The 23096-nt window shown below is 40.0% G+C and overlaps 1 protein-coding gene across 7 annotated transcripts in view; it reads left to right on the top strand.

The window, feature by feature from the left end:
• Positions 1-23096, top strand: part of Shc (SHC-adaptor protein) — a 291472-nt gene that overhangs the window by 232806 nt on the left and 35570 nt on the right. For 6 of the 7 annotated variants that reach the window (XM_076198803.1, XM_076198805.1, XM_076198804.1 and 3 more), the window contains 2 exons: positions 16396-16527; positions 17137-17345. In XM_076198803.1, coding sequence (XP_076054918.1) covers positions 16396-16527; positions 17137-17345 — 341 coding nt within the window. The other variant, XM_076198808.1, reaches the window with a different exon arrangement.

Raw genomic sequence — 23096 nt, 5'->3', positions numbered from 1 at the left:
CAGACTCAAAATAGCTCCAACCAAATCTACAGCAACACTTCTCACCAACTGGACAAAAGAACACAAATACCTACCTCATCTCTACATCAACAACACTCTAATACCACACACAAACACACCGAAAATTCTTGGTGTAACATACGATACATCCATGTCTTTCAAACAACACCTCACAAACATAAAAAACAAATGCACACCTAGACTTAACGCACTTAAGTCAATCACTGGAACAACATTTGGACAAAACAAAGAAACTAATATAACAATATACAAACAATGCATACGCTCAGTGATGAATTATGCGAGTCCTGCATGGGCTCCTAATCTCAGTGAGACACATCACAACACCCTTCAAATCATACAAAACAAAGCCCTAAAAACAATTACAGGCTGCACAAATACATCACCTACAGACCATTTACACCATGAAACAAAAGTCCTCAAAGTCAAGGACCACCTCGACATGAGAGGCACACAAACACTTGCTGCAGCCACCACAAACACATCACACCCGCTACACTACATAGCAGAACACCCACACACACCAAGAAACATTAAAACTACACCCATAGACCTTTATTACACACAGATACTCTCTTCTCTTCCTCCACAACCACCAAATACCAGCCTCCGGAAACATATTCATAATCATATCACTCACCGCTCCATTAACACACTGAAAGACAACACACTGCTGCATGCCAGACCCCCTGATATCCACCCTTCAGAATCCTCTCTCCCACGTAAGGACAGAGTCCACTTGGCCAGACTGCGATGCGGTCACCACCCAGCACTTCTAAGCTACCAGAAGAGGCTGGACGACCGTGTTGTGAACAGCTGCCCAGGATGTAACACTTCACCCCATACCATACAACACATAATGGAAGACTGCATTATACACAATCATGCACGCAAACAACACAACATACACTCTATAAAGGATTTGTGGGAAAACCCAGTTTCGGCTGTGGCCTTCCTTGGGGAGACGGGACTGCTCGGACAGACAGTCTAGGGAACGACAACAACAACAACAACAGATAATCTACCCTCAAACAGACAACAAGCAAACGCACTCATACGTCATTTTGCACAGACAAGCCATCTCACTTCTCACCCTGACGACCGACGCACCATTCGACGTAAGAAAGACTTTCCCACAGACTCAGACTATATACCCTTCATAGACAGTCAGACAAAACTCATAATACATAGTCTCAAGCACTCATCTGCCTGTGGCCCTGATAACATAAGCAACATCCACCTAAAACACATTGGACCACAAGGTATACACGCACTCACAAACATTGCAAACTACAGCTATTCACCCAACACTATACCCGACATCTGGAAGCATGGTAAAATAATCACCATTCCAAAACCGAACAAAGACCCAACAATCCCAACATCGCACCGCCCAATCACACTTCTCTGCACCCCCTCTAAAGTCATTGAACGCCTAATACTTCAACTTGTCACACCACATATTCCCCTTGCTGACTCACAACACAGTTTTAGGCCACTACACTCCACAAACACTCTTCTGACAAACCTCACACAAAGAATTTTAGATGGCATCAATTCAGATAGGCCCCACCAAAGAACACTTCTTATAACATTAGACATTAATAAAGCTTTTGATGCTATCCCCCGCCACAACCTAACAAATAAAATATATAACACAGACATGCACAATAACACCAAAAGATGGCTGGCCAATTATCTGGCAGGTAGGAATGCTTACGTGTCATATAATGGCCAATCATCGCACATCAGAAACATTAAGAATGGAGTACCACAGGGCTCAGTTCTATCCCCCACACTATTTAATCTATACATGCATGACTTACCCACGCCAGACACCTCAGAAATACAAATCTCTTCCTACGCAGACGACATAACAATCACATGCACACATCGTAACACAGACAAAGCTGCAGAAATAATCCAGCCATACCTTGACACACGCAACACATGGTTCATCACAAACAGACTCAAAATAGCTCCAACCAAATCTACAGCAACACTTCTCACCAACTGGACAAAAGAACACAAATACCTACCTCATCTCTACATCAACAACACTCTAATACCACACACAAACACACCGAAAATTCTTGGTGTAACATACGATACATCCATGTCTTTCAAACAACACATCACAAACATAAAAAACAAATGCACACCCAGACTTAATGCACTTAAGTCAATCACTGGAATAACATTTGGACGAAACAAAGAAACTAATATAACAATATACAAACAATGCATACGCTCAGTGTTGAATTATGCGAGTCCTGCATGGGCTCCTAATCTCAGTGAGACACACCACAACACCCTTCAAATCATACAAAACAAAGCCCTAAAAACAATTACAGGTTGCACAAATACAACACCTACAGACCATTTACACCATGAAACAAAAGTCCTCAAAGTCAAGGACCACCTCGACATGAGAGGCACACAAACACTTGCCGCAGCCACCACAAACACATTACACCCGCTACACTACATAGCAGAACACCCACACACACCAAGAAACATTAAAACAACACCCAAAGACCTTTATCACGCACAGATACTCTCTTCTCTTCCTCCACAACCACCAAATACCAGCCTCCGGAAACATATTCATAATCATATCACTCACTGCTCCATTAACACACTGAAAGACAACACACTGCTGCATGCCAGACCCCCTGATATCCACCCTTCTGAATCCTCTCTCCCACGAAAGGACAGAGTCCACTTGGCCAGACTGCGGTGCGGTCACCACCCAGCACTTCTAAGCTACCAGAAGAGGCTGGATGACCGCATTGTGAACAGCTGCCCAGGATGTAACACTTCACCCCATACCATACAACACATAATGGAAGACTGCATTATACACAATCATGCACGCAAACAACACAACATACGCTCTATAAAGGATTTGTGGGAAAACCCAGTTTCGGCTATGGCATTCCTTGGGGAGACGGGACTGCTAGGACAGACAATCTAGGGAACGACAACAACAACAACAACAACTAATATAACAATATACAAACAATGTATACGCTCAGTGATGAATTATGCGAGTCCTGCATGGGCTCCTAATCTCAGTGAGACACACCACAACACCCTTCAAATCATACAAAACAAAGCCCTAAAAACAATTACAGGCTGCACAAATACATCACCTACAGACCATTTACACCATGAAACAAAAGTCCTCAAAGTCAAGGATCACCTCGACATGAGAGGCACACAAACACTTGCTGCAGCCACCACAAACACATCACACCCGTTACACTACATAGCAGAACACCCACACACACCAAGAAACATTAAAACTACACCCAAAGACCTTTATTACACAAAGATACTCTCTTCTCTTCCTCCACAACCACCAAATACCAGCCTCCGGAAACATATTCATAATCATATCACTCACCGCTCCATTAACACACTGAAAGACAACACACTGCTGCATGCCAGACCCCCTGATATCCACCCTTCTGAATCCTCTCTCCCACGTAAGGACAGAGTCCACTTGGCCAGACTGCGATGCGGTCACCACCCAGCACTTCTAAGCTACCAGAGGAGGCTGGACGACCGTGTTGTGAACAGCTGCCCAGGATGTAACACTTCACCCCATACCATACAACACATAATGGAAGACTGCATTATACACAATCATGCACGCAAACAACACAACATACACTCTATAAAGGATTTGTGGGAAAACCCAGTCTCGGCTGTGGCCTTCCTTGGGGAGACGGGACTGCTCGGACAGACAGTCTAGGGAACGACAACAACAACAACAACAACAACTATGCTAATATGAAATTTACTTTAAAACATGTCCTTGGTCAGCAATTGAGTGTGCACAAAAAATAAAAGTCAGATGTGGACCTAGGTGCAGAGTGTCCCTCAAGCACTAAAGTTGAGCCTGTTTTTTATGGCAATAGTAAAGAGGTCTATTATGCCACCTATGGACAGTGACCACATAGATCATTACAAAGATACAAATTTCAAAAAAGAGGAAGAGGAGCAGCAGTGTTGACACAATTTAACTTGAGTGATCAAGGGACTAATCAAAGACTTAATCCTTTGGGTTGTGATGGCCAAGTTTCATGATGTGTGATATGTGCTTTGCGTTACCATTTGGCTTGATTTTGCCCGCATTCTTATGAGAATAATGAGGTGTCATTTAGGGGTGTCAATGAATGAGATACTGGTAGTAGTAGTGAAGAACATATGATACAAATACCAGTATTTGTTGGATATACCAGTGATAAAAGTGTCAAACAGACTAAGATTATGTGTTTGGTTAAGGAGTCTCAAAATTGTGGTGTATTGTATACTGGTTGTTCAACTACAGTTAGTGGTCAACAGTGGTTGGATAATTATTTGAACAATCTGTGCGATGAAGAATTGACCATGGTGAGAGAAGAAAATTCTAGGTGTACATTTATGTTTGGTGATGGTGTAACCAATAGATCCTTTAAGTGTGTAGTACTTCCATGTTGGATTGGAGGTATGAGATCAGAGCTGCCAACCAATGTTGTTGAGTGCAATCTTCCACTTCTGATTAGTATGCAATCAATGAAATAAGGGAAAATGGTTGTTGATTTTGGTAAGGATTTAGTGAAGTTGAAGATAGCATTGACAAGTCACTACACATTGCCACTGTTCTTGTGACTAGAATCAGGGATCCAGAATGTGTTGCTGGCTTCAACGGATAGCAGTAAAACTGCTTTAGAACTTCATCATCATTTTGGCCATCCAGTTACAAAGAGATTAATAAGGATGTTGCCGAATGCTGAAATATTGGAGAGGGACATAGAGACACAGATTAGAAATGTTACTGAAAATTGTGAAGTGTGTATAAAGTATAAATGCCCAAAACCTAGACCAGTTGTTAGTGTGCAGATGGCAGAGAAATTTGATTAAATAATTGCAATGGAGCTGAAACAGGTACGACAACATCTTTTTCTTATCATAGTAGATCTTGCTACAAGATATTGTGTGGCATCAGCCATCACCAACAAGTCTGCTAAGACAGTGGTTGGCAGCGTCTTCATAAATTGGATTTCATTGTTTGGTGCTCCAAGGAAATTTCTCTCTGACAATGGATATGAATTTAATAATAGTGACATGAGGGAACTTGCCAATCTCTTTGGTGTTAAAATTTTAACCACTGCTGCAGAAAGTCTGTGGAGCAATGGCACATGTGAACATTGGGTGACACAGTGTTAAAAGTGTTTGAGGATATGAAGTGTGATACTGATGTAGCCTTGGCTTGGGCGGTGTCAGCCCATAATACATCGCGAATAATTCTGCCTTTAGCCCAAACCAATTAGTATATGGTTTCAACCCTATAGTACCATCTGTCACCAGAAGCTCCTTGCCTGTCCTAGAGTCAGTTTCTGGCTCAGATATTGTACGACAAAACTTGAATGCTTTCCACTTGGCTCAAAGGGAGTACCTCAGAAATGAGGTGTACTTTAAGAGTCATGATGATCAGTGATGGCATGGTCTGGGCATAGTTATTGCCAGGGATGGCAAACAGGTTCTGGTTCATCATGGGTGTGTTTATGTCAGAGCCCATATTTGCCAATTATCTAAACTTCCCCTGAGGTCTCAAACAGATTTTCCTCAGACTTGTGGTGGATCATCTGTTGGCACTCAGGAGGGATCGAGGAATATGGAGGGCCTGTGTGATCAGGAGGAGGTGGATGAGGATTCAGAGGTATTTGCTTCTTGACATCTGAAAACACTTGAGGAGGTAGGTGATAGTGGTGAGGTTGCAACAAGGACAAAATTATATTGTGAGCAACATGGAGTTGCCAGAGAACTCTTGAAGAGAAACAAGACCATTTAAACTGTTAGTGGGACAAATAATCTGATGAGTGAATGAAAAAAACTGGTGAACACATGTCTGGAAGAATAGTAAGCAGAGGGGGTAAAGCTAAAGGAAAATATAAAAAATCGGTTCCAACTTCCTTGTGTGGTTCTTTTGGGACTTCCTTCTCACATGCTAAGTGCCAAGCCCTAGCGACAAAGTTGCAACGGTGGATCTTCTGCATGACCACATTCTTGCATAGAGGTAGGCTGCTGGCATCTGCTCCTTTGAGACTTGAAAGCAGCCCCTTGCTCTTCTTTGGACCAAATGACTTTACAAATCATTGGTAACAATGCTTGTTAATTGGCAGAGCCCTCTTGGCTCCATATAACTTTGTTGTGTATTCCTCAATCAGGCCACATGATGGTTGATCGGCTTCATTAGTTGACAAAACAGCAAAGGCAGCAAAGTAATGTTCATTGTCTTCAAGAAGTTTCAGTGGGTGCTTCTTTCCCCTTCTGATAAAGCATGCAGTGTAATGACAACCAGTGTAGGAGTGGAATCCTGGCAAAGCTTCGCAGACCTTTGGTCCAATCTTCTCTGCTATGGCCAATATACTGACATAACGCCTGTTGCCCTTGCCTTTATGTGATGGGAATGGTGAAGTAGGATGACTGTTATATCAGTATCTGATGCCCTGACAACAGTCACCACATGTTGGCATCAACTGCTTGCAGACAAATTGTTGTATCAACTGCTTGCAGACAAATTGTTGTATCAACTACTTGGAGACAAATTGTTGTATCAGCCTCAAGATGGTTGCATTCCAATCGAGACACTATTGTCACCTCGTTTTCATCATTTACTCCTCTGAATTAGAAACACTCCATGCCTACACCAACATATGTATAGCTCTCTACCATTTAGTACAGCAAGATGTCACACATCTCTCCAATCCTTCACAAGAAAGCAAGGTAGCTGTTGTTTAAAGGATCAGGATTTCAGGGCATTCTCAAGGTTATGGGGACAAACTTGATCAAGTCCTGTAATGAGATAGTGTCCTCTACCTCACAACTCTTGTGCTCATTGTCCTTAATTAAAGCTTTTTTGTAAGTGTCAAAGCCAATGTCTAACTTTTTCAATGGTTGTTTCATGACTAACTGAAGGAAAATTTCAGAAAGTCCACCATATGTTGACGGTACTGGTGGTAGACAGTATAGAAGGAAGTTCCCATCAACTATGCTTGCTTCCAAATAAGATGGTGAACCATGTTCTGAGATTTTGTCTTCAAGAACTCTGAAAAGGCCTGCCTTCTTTCTGTGTGCAGTGTATACCAATGTTCCATCTGTCTGACATATAGTGAGGGGCACAGGGGTCAAAGGGTACTGCAGTAGGTATTCCAGGTCTACTTTCCTCTTTGCAGCAATAATGGCAATCCATCCAGAGAGGTCCCTTGTGCACCTGAGTTCCCTAACAATTGGGTTGGTAGTTAGCTTTTTCCTTGCTCCGTGGTCAGCAAATGTTTTCAAGGGATTTTTGGAGATTGGCTTCTCAAACCTTTCAGCATCTTCTACACACTCTGAAACAAAAGCACTGTCTATTTCTCTTCCTTTGCTGTCAGTGTTGAGTAATGACACTGCAGTTTCAGCAGTAACTGCCTTGCCTGTCTGAATATTAACAAGGGACTCTGATGTGACAGTGAGTGGGTTGGCAAATCCTTCTTGGACTATGCTAAACAAGCTCCCAAGGTCCTTGTCACGTGCTACACGACTTGGAGAAAGCTCTGCATGAGAGTCAGCAGCTTTGGTCATTCCAACCATTTCAAGCAAGACACATACAGAAGCAGCTCTGGCCCCTTTCGTAGCACTCCATCGGAGACGGGGGTTGAAGTTATTGGTTGAGTCTGTGTAACCTGTCATCCTGGATGCAGCGTCTGCATTGATTGCTTGTTCTAGAGTTAGGTCAATCAGTATTCTTCTGAACTGGTTTTCAGTTCTTCTGATACTGAAAAGCCCATTGCTCAGCATCTCCTTCAGGCCCGGATGTGTAGAGAGCAGATTCAATAGATCAAGTTGGTGCTTTTATATCCATCTGGAATAGTTTGGTCTATTTGTCCCAAAGAAGATATTAATAGCAGGGGTGAGTGCCCATGTGTAAAGGTTGATGTCACATTCCCGGACTGCTCTGTTGATGATGTGATAAAGGATGATTTTCCCGATATACTGCATATAGAACCTGGCAGTTGGTTCATGGGCTCCGTCCAGTGTTGACTTGGAGTAATGAGCACAATTATCGAAGACGATGTCATACTCTTGTCTGGCACACAGCTGGTCCCTACCATCCTTGGTGTCAGGAGAGGAATTTAGAATATCACGAAGATTATCAACATCATCCTGGTGTTCCTTGCAGAATTCACAAAAGTGAAGTATCAGAAAGGCAAGTGCCAGCATAGGATGTAACTGTTTGCATCTATTGAAAATCTTGCATTCCAGAAAACCTTTCAGTGAACCTGATGCCAGGACCCCTGATTCCACCAACATCTCTGGCATCCCTGACCCTGGATGATCACTCTAATGGCCTTAAAAATGCATATCTGCAGATGAAACATCCCAGACATGACAAAGATAGTGGAGGACAAAATATCATGGTAGGATATAATGTCACTGGAGGACAACAAATAATTTTAGGAAGGGAAAAACTTCTGGATGGAAAAGTGTTGCAAGTGGAGTTCCTCAGGGTTCCGTTCTTGGACCACTTCTATTCATAGTATATATAAATGATATAGACCATGGACTAAAATCTACTGTTTCCAAATTTGCTGATGATACAAAACTGTGCGGAGTGGCAAATGATCACCCAAACCAATTAGATATTCAAGAAGATTTAGATAAATTACAGCAATGGTCTGAAAAATGGCTAATGAAATTTAACACAAGTAAATGCAAGGTAATGCACATAGGTAAAAATAACAGTAAGTAAGATTAAAAGTTATTTGAAAATTCGTTAACAAAAGTGGATAGTGAAAAAGATCTCGGCGTAATTATCAGTAACGACCTCAAATCATCCAAGCAGTGTATTTCAGCCTCTGAGAAAGCAAATATGGTTCTGGGATTGATTGCGCGATCTTTTGATTTCAAAAGTCCATCACTCATTAACAAGCTATATAAATCGTTAGTTCGTCCACATTTGGAATATGCTGTTTCCGTATGGTCACCGAATCTCATTAAAGACATTGACAGACTGGAAAAAGTACAACGGCGAGCCACAAAACTGATTCCAAATATAAAAGATAAATCATACGAAAATCGACTTAAGCACATGAATCTGTTTTCCCTAAAAAAGCGTAGACTCAGAGGTGACTTGATACAGGTCTTTAAGATTTTAAAGGGAATTGACAACATCAAAAGTGACCAAATTTTCACATTGAATGAGAATCAGACAAGAAACAATGGTCTCAAACTGTCCGGAAATAGATTCAATTTGGAAGTAGGTAGAAACAACTTTGCCAACCGTGTAGTTAATGAATGGAATAAACTTCCTGCACAGGTAATGCAATGTAGTTCAGTTCGAAGCTTTAAGAATCATTTAGATAAATACCTAAGTAAGATGCTGTAATGATTATGATTTATGTTATATTATTTGTTTTTGTTTTGTTATAATTTGTCTGTCTGATTTTCATTTATTATTAGTTATATGTCAATTTATTTTCATTTACTATTTACCTGTTTATTATTTTTACTATACCTATGCATTTATTTATGTATTTTATTTGTTATTTACATTATTATAGTTTTTATTTATTATTAATTTTTTTTTTTTTTTTTTGCATCCGACCTAGATATGCATCAAAAGGTCTCCTGTTGGCATGCTCCGCCTTTGTAATCCTTTGATGCTGGACAGAATGCCTATGAACAACGGGAGGCCAGTGTGAAACACGGTGATGTAGGGGTGGGGCAAAGTGTACAAAAGAGATCAGATGACCGTGAGCGACCAGATGTCCATGATGGGGGAAATGTTAATGAGGCATTGAATGTCAATGAAGGACCAAATATCAATATAGAGCAAGGTGTCAATAAAGAACAAAATTATAATGTAAGGCATGATATTGAAACTCAAAATGTGTCCAAAAAATAATCACGAGTTTCTTAAAACCATGTACTTTAATGCTCGTAGTATTAGGAACAAATTCCAAGAAATACTGGCATATGTCAAAAGCGAAAATCTCAATATGATAGGAATAACCGAGACATGGTTAAATGGTAAAGAGTTTGAAGCTGAATTTGATATTGCAGAATTTAAACACTTTCATCAGGATAGAAACCACAAGAAAGGTAGGGGTGTTCTGTTGTATGTTAAAAACAATGTCCGTGCTTGTGTTTTAGAGAAAGTGAAACAGGATGCATATGATAGTTTGGGTAGAATTAACCCAAACAATGGACAAAAAATGAATGTAGATGTAATATATAGGCCAAAGACATTATCATTAGCAGACAACAAACTGTAGTTTCAAGAACTGCCTAGTTCCTGCAACCGGGACTTATTGATAATGGGTGATTTCAATTTTATTGACATTGATTGGATGACCCTTGAACATGGCCATATAGGTATTTGCTTGATTGATTTTCTCAGTGACAGTTACTTAGTTCAGCATGTAAAAGAGCCCAGAAGACATGGAAACTTACTCGATCTGTTGATCACTAGCCGTGAAAGCATGATAACCGATGTAGAAGTGAGTAAAACTGTTGCAAATAATGATCACAACTTAGATTCAAACTACTAAGAATTTTTAGAATAGATACTTCTGTTTCAAAAATAACCAATTTCAGTAAAGCTCAGTTCATAGGACTATGTCAGGAGCTTCAGCTTACAGATTGGGAGGCAGAATTAGGCAAAAGACCTGTAGATCAGATGTGGGAAATATTTCAAAATACGCTTACTGATGATTCATACTTACATTCCTTTTAAGGACAGGCGTCCCCCAAATCAGACTTGCCCAAAATGGCTTGACAAAGAAACTGAAAAAAGTATTGCTAAAAAGAGACAGACTTATAAGAAATACAAGTGCTCGGGTGCATGTAATGATCTATCAAAATTATGTATTAATACAGATTTAAAAAAAAAAAAAAAATGAAAACAACAATTTGAAATGAATATTGCTGATAAATCTAAAGAGAATCCCAAAGAAATTTATAGTTACATTAGAGATAAAAAGGTTAGGAATCACATTGGTCCACCATTATCTGCTGATGGTCAGCTTGAATATTCAAATGAAGGAATGTGTGATATGTTAGATAATTATTTTAGCTCAGTATTCATAAACGAAACACCTCAATGTGAATTCCAAACTGAAACCTGTGAAAAGTCTAGGGTAAATAGGGAAAAGTCAATGGTAAATATAACAAAAGAAAAAATTAAAAGGTGTATAGAGAAACTCAAAGTTAATCAAATACCAGGGCCTGATGGTTGGCATCCAAGAATCTTAAAGGAAATGAAAAATGAGATTGTTGTTCCATTAGAAATTATTTTCAAGAAATCCATCATATCCAGGGATGTCCCAAGAGAATGGAGGATAGCTAACATTACTCCCATATTCAAAAAAGGTGACAAAAAGAATCCAAATAACTACAGGCCTATAAGTTTGAATTCAATTGTAGGAAAAATTATGGAAACTATCATCAGAGATGCCATCGAACATCATTTAGAATGTAACTGTTTGATAAATGATAGCCAGCATGGATTCAGACGAAAATGTTCTTGCGTGACTAACTTACTCGAATTCTACAACACAGTTATCTCGAATTATGACAAAGGAAACAATATAGATTTTGAAAAGGATCTCTGCGTAAATATCAGTAACTACAGGTAAACGTCGACTTACGATGGCATTAGGTTTCGATAGAGCCATCGTAAGACGATTTCATCGTAAGTCGATCCCCAATTTGTGTATCACTGTTCCGTGGTCACTGTACCTAGCCTACCTGTATATTAACCACCAGAGATACTGAATATAGCCTATTAAACATGTACAGTAGTTTATTTAATTATTTTTATCCTTTTTACCATATTCAAACACTATAATATGTATTTTCAGTACGGAACTTAAATCTCGCGGGCAGCAGCCAATGCCAGCCGTACGACGTGACGTAATAATACTCGCATCATAAAATATAGTCATCGCTTATATCGATCGTTCTCTCTTTCACCCGCGAATTTTGAAAACCACAGAGAATGGGATTTAGGGCACATTTGAGAGAATGTAAAAACACAGGGGCGACTACAATAAATATAATCAAGACGCCGATATGGCAGCGTCGCGAATCCACTTGCTCCTTATGACGCCTACGTGTTCGGCACCGTATGGAAGGGGTTAAATTATCATATCGTCGTTGTCGTCATCGTAAAGTCGAACAATCGTAAGTCGCGGCCATCGTAAGTCGACGTTTACCTGTATCTCAAATCATCAAAGCAGTGTATTTCATCCTCTGAGAAACCAAATAAGATTCTAGGACTGATTGCATGATCTTTTTACCTCAAAAGTCCATCACTCATTAACAAGCTATATAAATCGTTACTTTGTCCACATTTGGAATATGCTGTTTCCGTATGGTCACTGAATCTCATTAAAGACATTGGCAGATTAGAAAAAGTACAACAGCGAACCACAAAACTGATCCCAAATATCAAAAATAAATCATACAAAAATTGACAAAAACATATGAATTTGTTTTCCTTAAAAAAGTGTAGACTCTGAGGTGACTTGATAAAGGTCTTTAAAATTCTAAAGGGAATTGACAACATCAAAAGTGACAAAATTTTCATACTGAATGAGAATTAGACAAGAAACAATGGTCTCAAACTGTCTGGAAATAGATTTAATTTGGAAGTGGGTAAAAACTACTTTGCCAACTGTGTAATTAATTAATGGAATAAACTTCCTGCAGAGGCAGAGCAATGTAGTTGAGTTCAAAGCTTTAAGAATCATTTAGATAAACACCTAAGCAAGATGCTGTAATGACTGTCATTTATTTTATATTATTTGTTTTGTTATCATTTGTCTGTTTATTATTATTTGCTTGATTCTCATTTATTATTAGTTATATGTAAATGGGGGGACGGAGAGGGGGGGTCGCCGATTTAATGAAGCGGCCTTGCTGTGGATGTGCTGTGTCTTGTGACAATGCTTCTGACCCAGGGCAGTGGACAAGGTGCAGGGATGACCCGTCATCCAGGAGGTGCTAAGATAAGAGGGAGGGTGGAGGGGTTTGGAGTGTATTCAGGGATGGAATGGGTGGAAATGATTTTATGCCTTTTCCTTTTTGGCTACCTCCCTTGTAAGGGGGAAAAAGCCTTGGTATATGAATGTATGTATATGTCAATTTATTATTATTTACTCTTTACCTGTTTGTTTATTATTCAACTATACCTATGCATTCATTTATGTATTTTATTTGTTATTTACATTATTATAGTTTTTATTTATTCATTTATTTATCATTTATGATTTTTTTTGCATCCAACATAGATATGGACCAAAAGGTCTCCTGTTGGCATGCTCTGCCATTTTAATCCTTTGTAATATTGTCAAACCTGGGTTGCTCAGTGACTTGTATCTTCACAACCTTCTTGGCCACATCCAGGTTGTATGTCACCACCCAATAAGGCTGTTCAGATTCTGTAGCACACTTCTATGTAATGGAAAGGGTTTCAACTACTACATCATCACTTGTGAGAGACTGGTTTATGTTTTGGCATGTACAGAACTTGTTGCTTTGGAAGATGGTCTGTGTAGGTTTGGCTGTTGAACTCTGTCCACATAGGAACCCCTTTTATTCCCATCGCATGATGAACCATCCACAAAAAGTCACTTTTTCATAATGCAATTGAGAGATCTGTGTCATTGTGGAAGTCTTTCTTTTCAAAGAAGTTGTTTGTCCATGGCTTTTTCCTGTAGGGTGGCAGATCCTTGAATGGGACATCCAATCTCCTTTTCTTACCAACCATACTAGCCAACCTTGGCTATGGCATTCACCAGAACAAATTTTGGCTTCATTTTCAAAAGTGTAATTGGAACCCCTTTTTGACCCCCCCCCCAAAAAAAAAAAAAAAATACTCCTCTTAACTGAAAAACCCTGAAATGTTATTCTTGAGTTGGATAATTTTACTGACTTCTTAAGCAGCATTGCCAGGGGAAATCTTTTCTAAAGTTATGTATATTAGGCAACCTTGGTTATGGCATTCACCAGAACAACTTTCAGCTTCATTCTCAAAAGTGTAAATTTCAGCTTCATTTTCAAAAGTGTAAATGGAACCCTTTAGAGACCCCCAAAAGCTGTATTCTTATTTTGCATAATTTCACTCAGCAGTACATTTTCAATGATCAGTTCCAATTTCAGTCTTGTTCCCAGAAGTGTAAATGAATGCCCTTTTTGGGGGTGTCTTTTGGCCCTGCCTCTTCTAAATGCCAGGAATGTTGCGCTTAAGAAATGCCTCCTTTTCATTCTCATACATGACTACAAACTTACAACATCAGACCTTTCACTCCCAAAAGTGTAATTAAACTCAACTGGGCTCCCTGACTATATGTACCGTATTTTTCGGACCATAAGGCGCTTCGTACCATAAGGCGCACCCATAATTTGCTATTCCCCGTCCTTACATAAGGCGCGCCTGACCATAAGGCGCACCTGGTCACGTCATTAGATAATCATGTATATGTGAGTGCATTCAGAACTGAACATTTTTGTTGTTGAATGAGAAAAATCGATTGGGATTTAGCAAAATTACAAAAATAAATTATGTATTTCTTTATTTTGGTCAGTGAAATCAGATCACCTCCATGGACAGTCTACCCTGCCAATACCCCTAAAAAACAACATAAACACGTTATGGGAATTGTGGGGAATAAAACCAACATTAGCAGTTTTATTCCCGGAATTCTCTATTCACAAATCACAAGATTGATTACAAATGGTGGTAAATTTTTAGTTTCGACCATGGGCGCAATATAGCAATAGAAAATTAATTATTAATTTTGTAAATTATAATGTATCAACGTAATATGCAATTTTGTGAGCGGAAATAAAATACAAAAAAGATACTAAACAGATTTCGTAAGTATCGAAGTCATGTCAGACGAATGGTACGCCATGTTTGTTATGATAGATGCCGACGTCGAAGAAATGAAAGGATGATAAATTTGTCTAACCTAACCTAACCTAACCTGTGTTTAATAAATCATTACCTGCAAATTAAATGTCATCCGGCTCGTCCTCATCGTCGTCGTGAGAGACGTTGGCGGGCTTTTCAGCCACTCTCTCAGCTTGCGGGGTATACAAAGTTCTTGCAGCTTGAAGAAATGCATGTATCTCTGCTCCATAACATTCCTTCAAGAAAATGTACCTGGCGAGGTACTGTCGGAAATACCGAGGCCGTCAATTGAAAGACGACAAGATGGCGTCCTGATCCTATGCTACCGACTTCGTTCATTAGTATATTTGCTTGTAGCAAGGTATTTTTTATTTTCATTTCCGCCCACAAAATTGCATATTACGTTGATACATTTTAATTAAAAAAATCAATAATTAATTTTCTATTGCTTTATTACGCCCATGGTCGAAACTAAAAAATACCCAAATGACTACAGTTGGAGTGGAGTGAGATTAGACCAATGCAAAATGGCTGTCTGTGTTGTGGACGCTATCATGTCATAGCCATGATAGCGTGAATGAATGCGGTGGCATGGACTCGAAAACTGTCGAAGTTTTTGCAATTTTCTTGTCAAGATACATGCATCTTGGTTATAACTTGGTTGTAACTTTTGGTAGGCCTATGCAGTGTTGCCATCGGCAGGCTAGGTACGAAACGTGTCAAAATAGTACGTTACTGTCCGAGGCATTTTTTTGCACTGAAGCCACATATAAGGCGCACCTCACGATAATGCGCACCACCTGATTTTGGCACATTTTAAGGATTTTGCCCGCGCCTTATGGTCCAAAAAATACGGTATGATGTATTATGTAAGTATAGTATATTTTGTCAAACTTCAATAAAACTAGATCAGAATGACTACAATGATGAGCATGACTTTCAGTTAAAAAAAAAAAAAAAAAAATCAGCTTCCTAACTCAATTAGAAAAAGAAAAAATGTCAGAAGTAGACCAACATCCTTAATCTGTCTTGAAATGACTTACTGCTGGTGATGACATGTTTGTTTTGGCTGCTACCATGCAGTTCTATTCAACTAAGGGAAATGTGGACAGTGATGGGGATAATTTCATCTGGAAAATTTTCTCCCCTTCCCATAGTGGCATATATCACAGATCCATTATACAATAGTATTTTGTAACTTATACTCCTGAATGCCAAGATAAGAGGGAGGGTGGAGGGGAGTGAAGTGTATTGGGGATGGAATGGGTGGGAGTGGTTTTTATGCCTTTGTTTTTTTGGCTACCTCCCTTGTAAGGGAGAAAAAACCTTTGGTATATGTATGTATGTATACATATCTTTGTATTAGGTTTCAGGACAAAATGGATATCTTTTAGGTGTGCATGTAATAATTGACAGTGCTCCAGTTTCAGATAACTTAATAGATTTGCTCTGTGATGGGGTCACCCAGCCCCCACTGCGTTGTGAGCCAGAATATGTCAACGATGCTGTCATCAAACACAAACAACTCATGGACCAACGTGATCCTTTTGATATGCGTAAGTGTCATTCTTTATGCATCTTTATATACAGATTTGTTCATCTTTGCTTTTCCTTCCCAATCCCCATTTCTTTCTCCTTCATCTTCCTTCATCTTCCTCCTATGTGAGGGACTAATGGTGGGTATCTGCAATTGGTGGTCCTGCAAGATGGATGTCCAAATTATTTTTTCTCTCATCCATCTTCAAAACTTGTCAAGACCCTCACCACTATGATATGTTGTTTATGCCTTGACAGATACTTTCAACTACACCTAGAAGCATAACAAAATTCCAGCAAAATAGGAAACGGCATTTATAATCCCATATTAAAGCCACGAAAACCACTAGAGAACCTTGCATCAGAACTGACACAAATAGGGTTGACAAAACTTTAGGTGGCAAATGAACCATGCATATCTGAATGTGCTCATAGTACTCTGTAAAATTGAGGCTTATGGCATTATCTAGCATCTCTCTAGTAATGCTCAAAGTTGTTTGGCTAACTTCTCTATTCTCCACACTTTCTAACTCTCATCTTTTGTTCATAACACTATATTTATATATACATGTGAAAAAAATATTGCTAGGTTTGCTGGCTAGGTTTGAAAAGGCATCTTTGACCAACAGAGCCCTTCAGTATGCAGTTGTCCCAACTTGGAGGCAGTAGTAGCAGTGTAAGTGTAGGAGGAACCAATGCTGCCAGCCCAGTTACCAGTAGCACAGGGTTGACAGGCACCACCAAGCAGTTGCCTCTCAACCAAAGGATACAGCTGCAGAAAGAGCCCTGGTTCCATGGACCCATCAGCAGAAAGGTTGCGGAGATGTTACTCATACAGGTAAGTTTACAGCAGTCTTAACCACTTCCATACGGTGCTGCCTACGTAGGCGGCATGAGGAGCAAGTAGGTACTCGCTGATGCCGAAGTCGCCATCTTGATTATATTTATTGTAGTTGTACCTACGTAATTTTCAATCTCTCTAAACTGGCTTCATCAGTTTTCTATGGTTATCAAAATACACGGGTGAAAGAGAACGGACAATTTAGCACTGACTTTATTTTTTATAATGCGATTATTATTTCGAGACATCGCACGTCGGGCAGCTAATGCTGCCAGACGTGCGATGTGCCCCGGAGGGAAGTGGTTAAGAAATGTGTTTGACGTGAAAGGGCTTACCATGGAAGAGGAAAATCTACACCCCTTCTACACCCATCACAAATTTCCCTATTACTCCTTTCTTAAGCCATGGAAAGAATGTAATTCATCACATTCCCATTACTGTTGCTTTATCCCAGGTGCATCCCACTTGTGAAGCAAGTTGTTGCCTTGGTCTACACATTTTCTCCAATGGGGACCATTGATGAGTACTCGCAAGATGGATGTTGGAGAAAATAATTGCCCTCATACCCATCACCTAAACTTGTGAATGTCCTCCCCACCATCTGGAAGTGCAATTATCTTCAGCTGTATTTCCTCTATCTTTTCACATGGTGAATGCTCCCTGCCTCTGACTACAATAAGTTGGAAACATAGAAACTGCCCCACACTAGTGCATTATAGGAAACTATCCAAAGAAAAAAAAAACCATAGGAAGGCTAAAGTGCTCTTGCTCTTGCACTTTGTGGCAGTAGGTTTTCAGTCACTGAAAATTGAGGGAGCGGGTATTATTATGAGGAACCTGTCTGTCTATATACCAATATGTTTCCTCCCCTTTGTAATGGAAGCCAACCAAGGCATGCACTCCCCCACCCATCCCATGCTCACCAGTCACCCATTTCCTTTTTATCCCTGCCCACTTACCAGGTCAGAAGCAATGCAGCAAGACAGCACATCCACAGTAGAGGGTACCAACTTCATTTACATGATGACCCTCCCTCCTTGGGACAAGGAGGGAGGGTCATCATGTAAATAAATATATACATCTACCAAGGCTTTTTCCCCCTTTCAAGGGAGGTAGCCAAAAAGGGAAAGGCATAAAAACACTCCCACCCATTTCATCCCTAAATACACTCCACACCCCTCCCACCCTCCCTCTCATCTGAGCACCTCCTGGATGACGGGTCATCCCTGCACCTTGCCCACCGCCCTGGGTCAGAAGCAGTGTCGCAAGACAGCACATCCACAGCAAGGCCGCTTCATTTAATCGGCGACCCCCCCTCTCCGTCCCCCCTTGCATATAAGGAGCGGACGGGGAGAAATCCCTTCGGGCTGCGTCAAAATTTGCTCACACATACTACCTCACCCCCACCCCCCCGCCCATTCCTCCTCATGCAATCACATCATCCATATACAACCATTCTCCACTCACCTCTGTCTTCCATCCTCTCCCTTCCTTCCTCAACAGACATTCCCCTCTTCCCCAAAGCCCCCTTCACCCCATCCATCCACCTCATCCTAGGACGTCCCCTCATGTTCACTCCCTCCACATCTGCCTTCCATACCTCTTTTACTAGTCTTTCTTCACTCATTCTTTCCATGTGTCCAAACCATCCTAATATTCTTTCATCAACCCTATCTCCCAGCTCCTTTTTCACCCCTGTTGTCCTCCTCACCTCCTCATTTCTCACTCTATCTAGCCTAGTAACCCCCACCATACTTCTCAGACACCTCATCTCAAACACATTCAAACTCCTTCTCTCTTCTTCTCTTATGTTCCACGTTTCTGCCCCATACAGTGCTGTTGGCACAATCACTCCTTCATACATTCTCTTCTTCGCATCCATTCCTAAATGTCTATTCCTCATTACACTCTTTAATCCACCAAGGCATTTACTCGCTTCTCTCAATCTACATTCTACCTTCACCTTCACTCCACCTTTTCCTGCTACACTTGCACCCAAGTATCTAAAACTATCCACTTCCTCCAGTCGCTCTCCCTTAATGTTCACTTCCAGTCTACTGCCACTTTCACCCCTTGTACATCTCATCACCTTACTTTTACCCACATTTAGCTTTAGCTTTCTTCTATCACATACTCTCCCAAACTCTGCCACTAGCTTCCTCAATCCCTCCTCCGATGCTGCCACAAGCGAAGTGTCGTCCGCAAACAACAGCTGGCTCACCTCCCACTTTTCTCCATTTTCTTTAACCATCTCCAATCCCTGACCCACTACCCTTGCATTTACCTCTCGCACCACCCCATCCATGTATAAGTTGAACAGCCAGGGCGACATAACGCATCCTTGACGAAGTCCCACCTTTACCTCAAACCACTCACTCTCTCCATTTCCAATCCTGACACAAGCTCTACTACTATCATAAAAACTCTTGACAGCTCCCAAAAGCTTTCCTCCTATCCCATAAATCTGCATAACCTCCCACAGTGCCTCTCTGTCTACCCTATCATAAGCCTTTGCCAGATCCATAAAAGCCCAAAAAACATCCTTCCCCTTTCCTATAGCTTTCTCACATATCTGTCTTACCACAAAGATCTGATCTACACAACCTCTACCTGTCCTAAATCCACACTGTTCCTCACCAATTACTCCTTCTGTTCCTCTCCTAATCCTCTCAATCAAGATCCTCCCATAAGCCTTCCCAACTACACTTAACAAGCTAATCCCTCTGAAACTATTATATTCACACTTGTCCCCTTTTCCCTTGTAAAGAGGAACTATACAGGCACTCCTCCAGTCCTCCGGTACTCTACCTCTCCAGCAAAAATAAAGACGAGGAAAAATTCTGTCAGGGTGCATCAATTTATATTCCATTGAAAACCATTCTCTACTCACACCTACCTTTTGCCTTCTCCTTTATCTTCTCAACAGACATTCCCTTGTTACTCAAAGCCCCCCTTCACCTCATTAATCAGTACAAAATCTGGAAACACATGTATGAATTCTATTCAGGCACTCTTCAAGTCCTCCGGTACTCTACCTCTCCAGCAAAAATAAAGACGAGGAAAAATTCTGTCAGGGTGCATCAATTTATATTCCATTGAAAACCATTCTCTACTCACGCCTACCTTTTGCCTTCTCCCTTATCTTCTCAACAGACATTCCCTTGTTACTCAAAGCCCCCCTTCACCTCATTCATCAGTACAAAATCTGGAAACACATGTATGAATTCTATTCAGTATATAATTTTAGCTTGGTTGCAAAGAAATGGGGAATCTTGTGAGAGGTAAAGTATGGATGGAAATTGAATGCAAGGTGAGTGGGTCCAAGAGAAGAGTGAATGAGGTAAGATAGGTTTTTGTCACACACACACACACACACACACACTTCAGCGAATGGACGGCTTGGATGACGTTCTGAAGAAAACTGAAGTCTGTGGATCCCAACGCAAAGAGAAGTGCCTAGTGTTTTTACAGGGTGGGGGGGGAATTGCTCGTGGAGTAGTGGGAAAGTAGGGAAAGAGGAAAAGGGGAGGGAAATGGAAGGAAATGAGGAGGGAGTAGACTTGGCCCAGACAGACAAGCGAAAGGTAAACAAAAGACTGAGTGAGGATGAAATGTCTAATAAAAATGTAAAGATTAGAAGTATAGAGAGGAGCAATACAGTAGAAAGTGACGAGAATATGTTCCAGGGATTTAAAGAGGGTGGGGGGGACACAACCCCCCCTCCCCCCCGACTGATAAGACTAGAGGAGAGAGTTGATAAGGTGATCGAGGACTTGGAACGTAAGTTAGGTAATGTAGACTCCATTTTCCAGAGAATTGAAAGGTTGGAACAACTAGAGAAGGCTAACAGAAACTTAACTGAAGGACCTAAAAAGACAGTTAGGAAATGTAAAGGAGGAGAATGAGAAATTGAAGAAGAATAGTAATGAAAACAGAGAGAAAATAGCTACAGAAGCTAAAAATTGGAGAATAACCCAAGAAGGGAATAAGGTCTCATTCACTGACATAGTCAAACAGCAATTGAAAGAACATAATGAAGACTCAGTTATTAAAGTGATGAGACAGAAGGAGAATATAGTAAGAGAATTAGCTGACAAAAAGAAATGTATAATTATATTAGGAATGGAAGAGAAACATAACCCAGATAGAACCGCAAGAATCAAGGAGGAAAATGAAAGAGTAAGCAGTTTATTAAAATTAGTCCAGGAAGATGAACCAGAAATTATAAAGGAAATTGAGGAAAAATTCAGACTCGGAAAATATAGTACAGATAAGACCAGACCAATTAAGATTAAATTCAGGTCACAAACAACGGCAGAGAAAATTCTATCCAAGACAGGGAAACTAGCAACAAATGATCAATATAAAAAGGTATGGATAAAAAGAGAAATGAATAAGGAGGAAAGAGAGGCAGAAAAGCAGAAAAGACTTGAAGCTAAGGCAAAAAACGAGGAAAGAACGGAGTCAGAGAAAGAGAGATTCTATTGGAGAGAAAATAAAGCAGTTCGACATACTAAAGAAAAACATAAGGGAAACAGAGAACATAATGGAAGTGGCAGAAAACTAAGAGTGTCTTACACAAATATAGATGGATTGATAACAGGATTGAATGAACTGAATGATTATTTGAAAGAAAAAGAACCGGACATAATGGGAATTGTAGAAACAAAATTAAAAGGCCCACTACCACCCAACAGTGTAGGACATGATACATACAATTATTGGATTAGAAACAGAGAGAAAAAACAAGGGGGTGGAGTTATGTTCCTGACTAAGAAGGATATAAACGTGAAAGGTGTCATATATGGAAAGAATACAGTAGAGATGATTATGATAGAAGTGGAAGACCGAGATAAGAAGAGCAGAAAATTTGTGATCAATTATGTGCCTCCGAAAACAGCCTCATGGGAGGAGAGTGAACATAAAAGTATGTTAGAGGACACAAAGATAGCATTAACTAAAATAATGGAAGACGGAGGAAGAATAGTTATGATGGGCGACTTTAATTGCAAAGAAATCTGCTGGGAAGAAATGACAGTAAAGAGTGGTGATGACTCATGGGGAAATGCTCTACTTGAGATGATTACTGACCATTCAATGACACAATGGATACAAGAGAACACTAGGTATAGAAATGAAGAAGAACCATCGAGGCTAGACTTAATAATTACATCTGAACCTAGAATAGTGGACAAGATTGAATATAAAACACCAATAGGTAAAAGTGACCACATATTGATTGAACTGGAACTTAATGAAGAAAAATATATGAAAAGAAATGAACAATATAGAAAAGGAAGAATGATGTATGAAAAAACAAACTTTGATAAAATAAGAGAATTCTTCCAACAAGAAAACTGGGAAGAAATATACAAAGAAGAAACATCAGTGGAAGAGAAATGGAATATTTTGACAAAAATTTACAAAAAAGGAGTGGAAAAGTATGTCCCAAGACAAAAACAAGAAAAAGAATATGTAAAATGCTGGTACAACAAAAGTTGTAGGGAGTTAAAAGACAAAAGAGACAAAGCCTGGACCAGATGGAAAAAAGACAGAAGACCTGAAAAATGGAAAATATATACTGGTTATAGAAATGAATATGTACAAAAGTGCAGAGAGGAAAAAAGAAAATATGAAAAAGATGTTATAGAAAAGTGTAAAGATCAACCAAAACTATTCTACAGATTTGTAAACAATAAACTGAAAAACAAACAAGACTTGGAGAAATTAAGACAAGGAGGAGTTGAA

The sequence above is a fragment of the Oratosquilla oratoria genome, chromosome 15, assembly GCF_046742065.1.
Source record: "Oratosquilla oratoria isolate Oo_2021 chromosome 15, ASM4674206v1, whole genome shotgun sequence".
In the NCBI taxonomy this organism is placed as follows: Eukaryota; Metazoa; Arthropoda; class Malacostraca; order Stomatopoda; family Squillidae; genus Oratosquilla; species Oratosquilla oratoria.
This window is presented reverse-complemented; position numbering and strand designations above follow the sequence as displayed.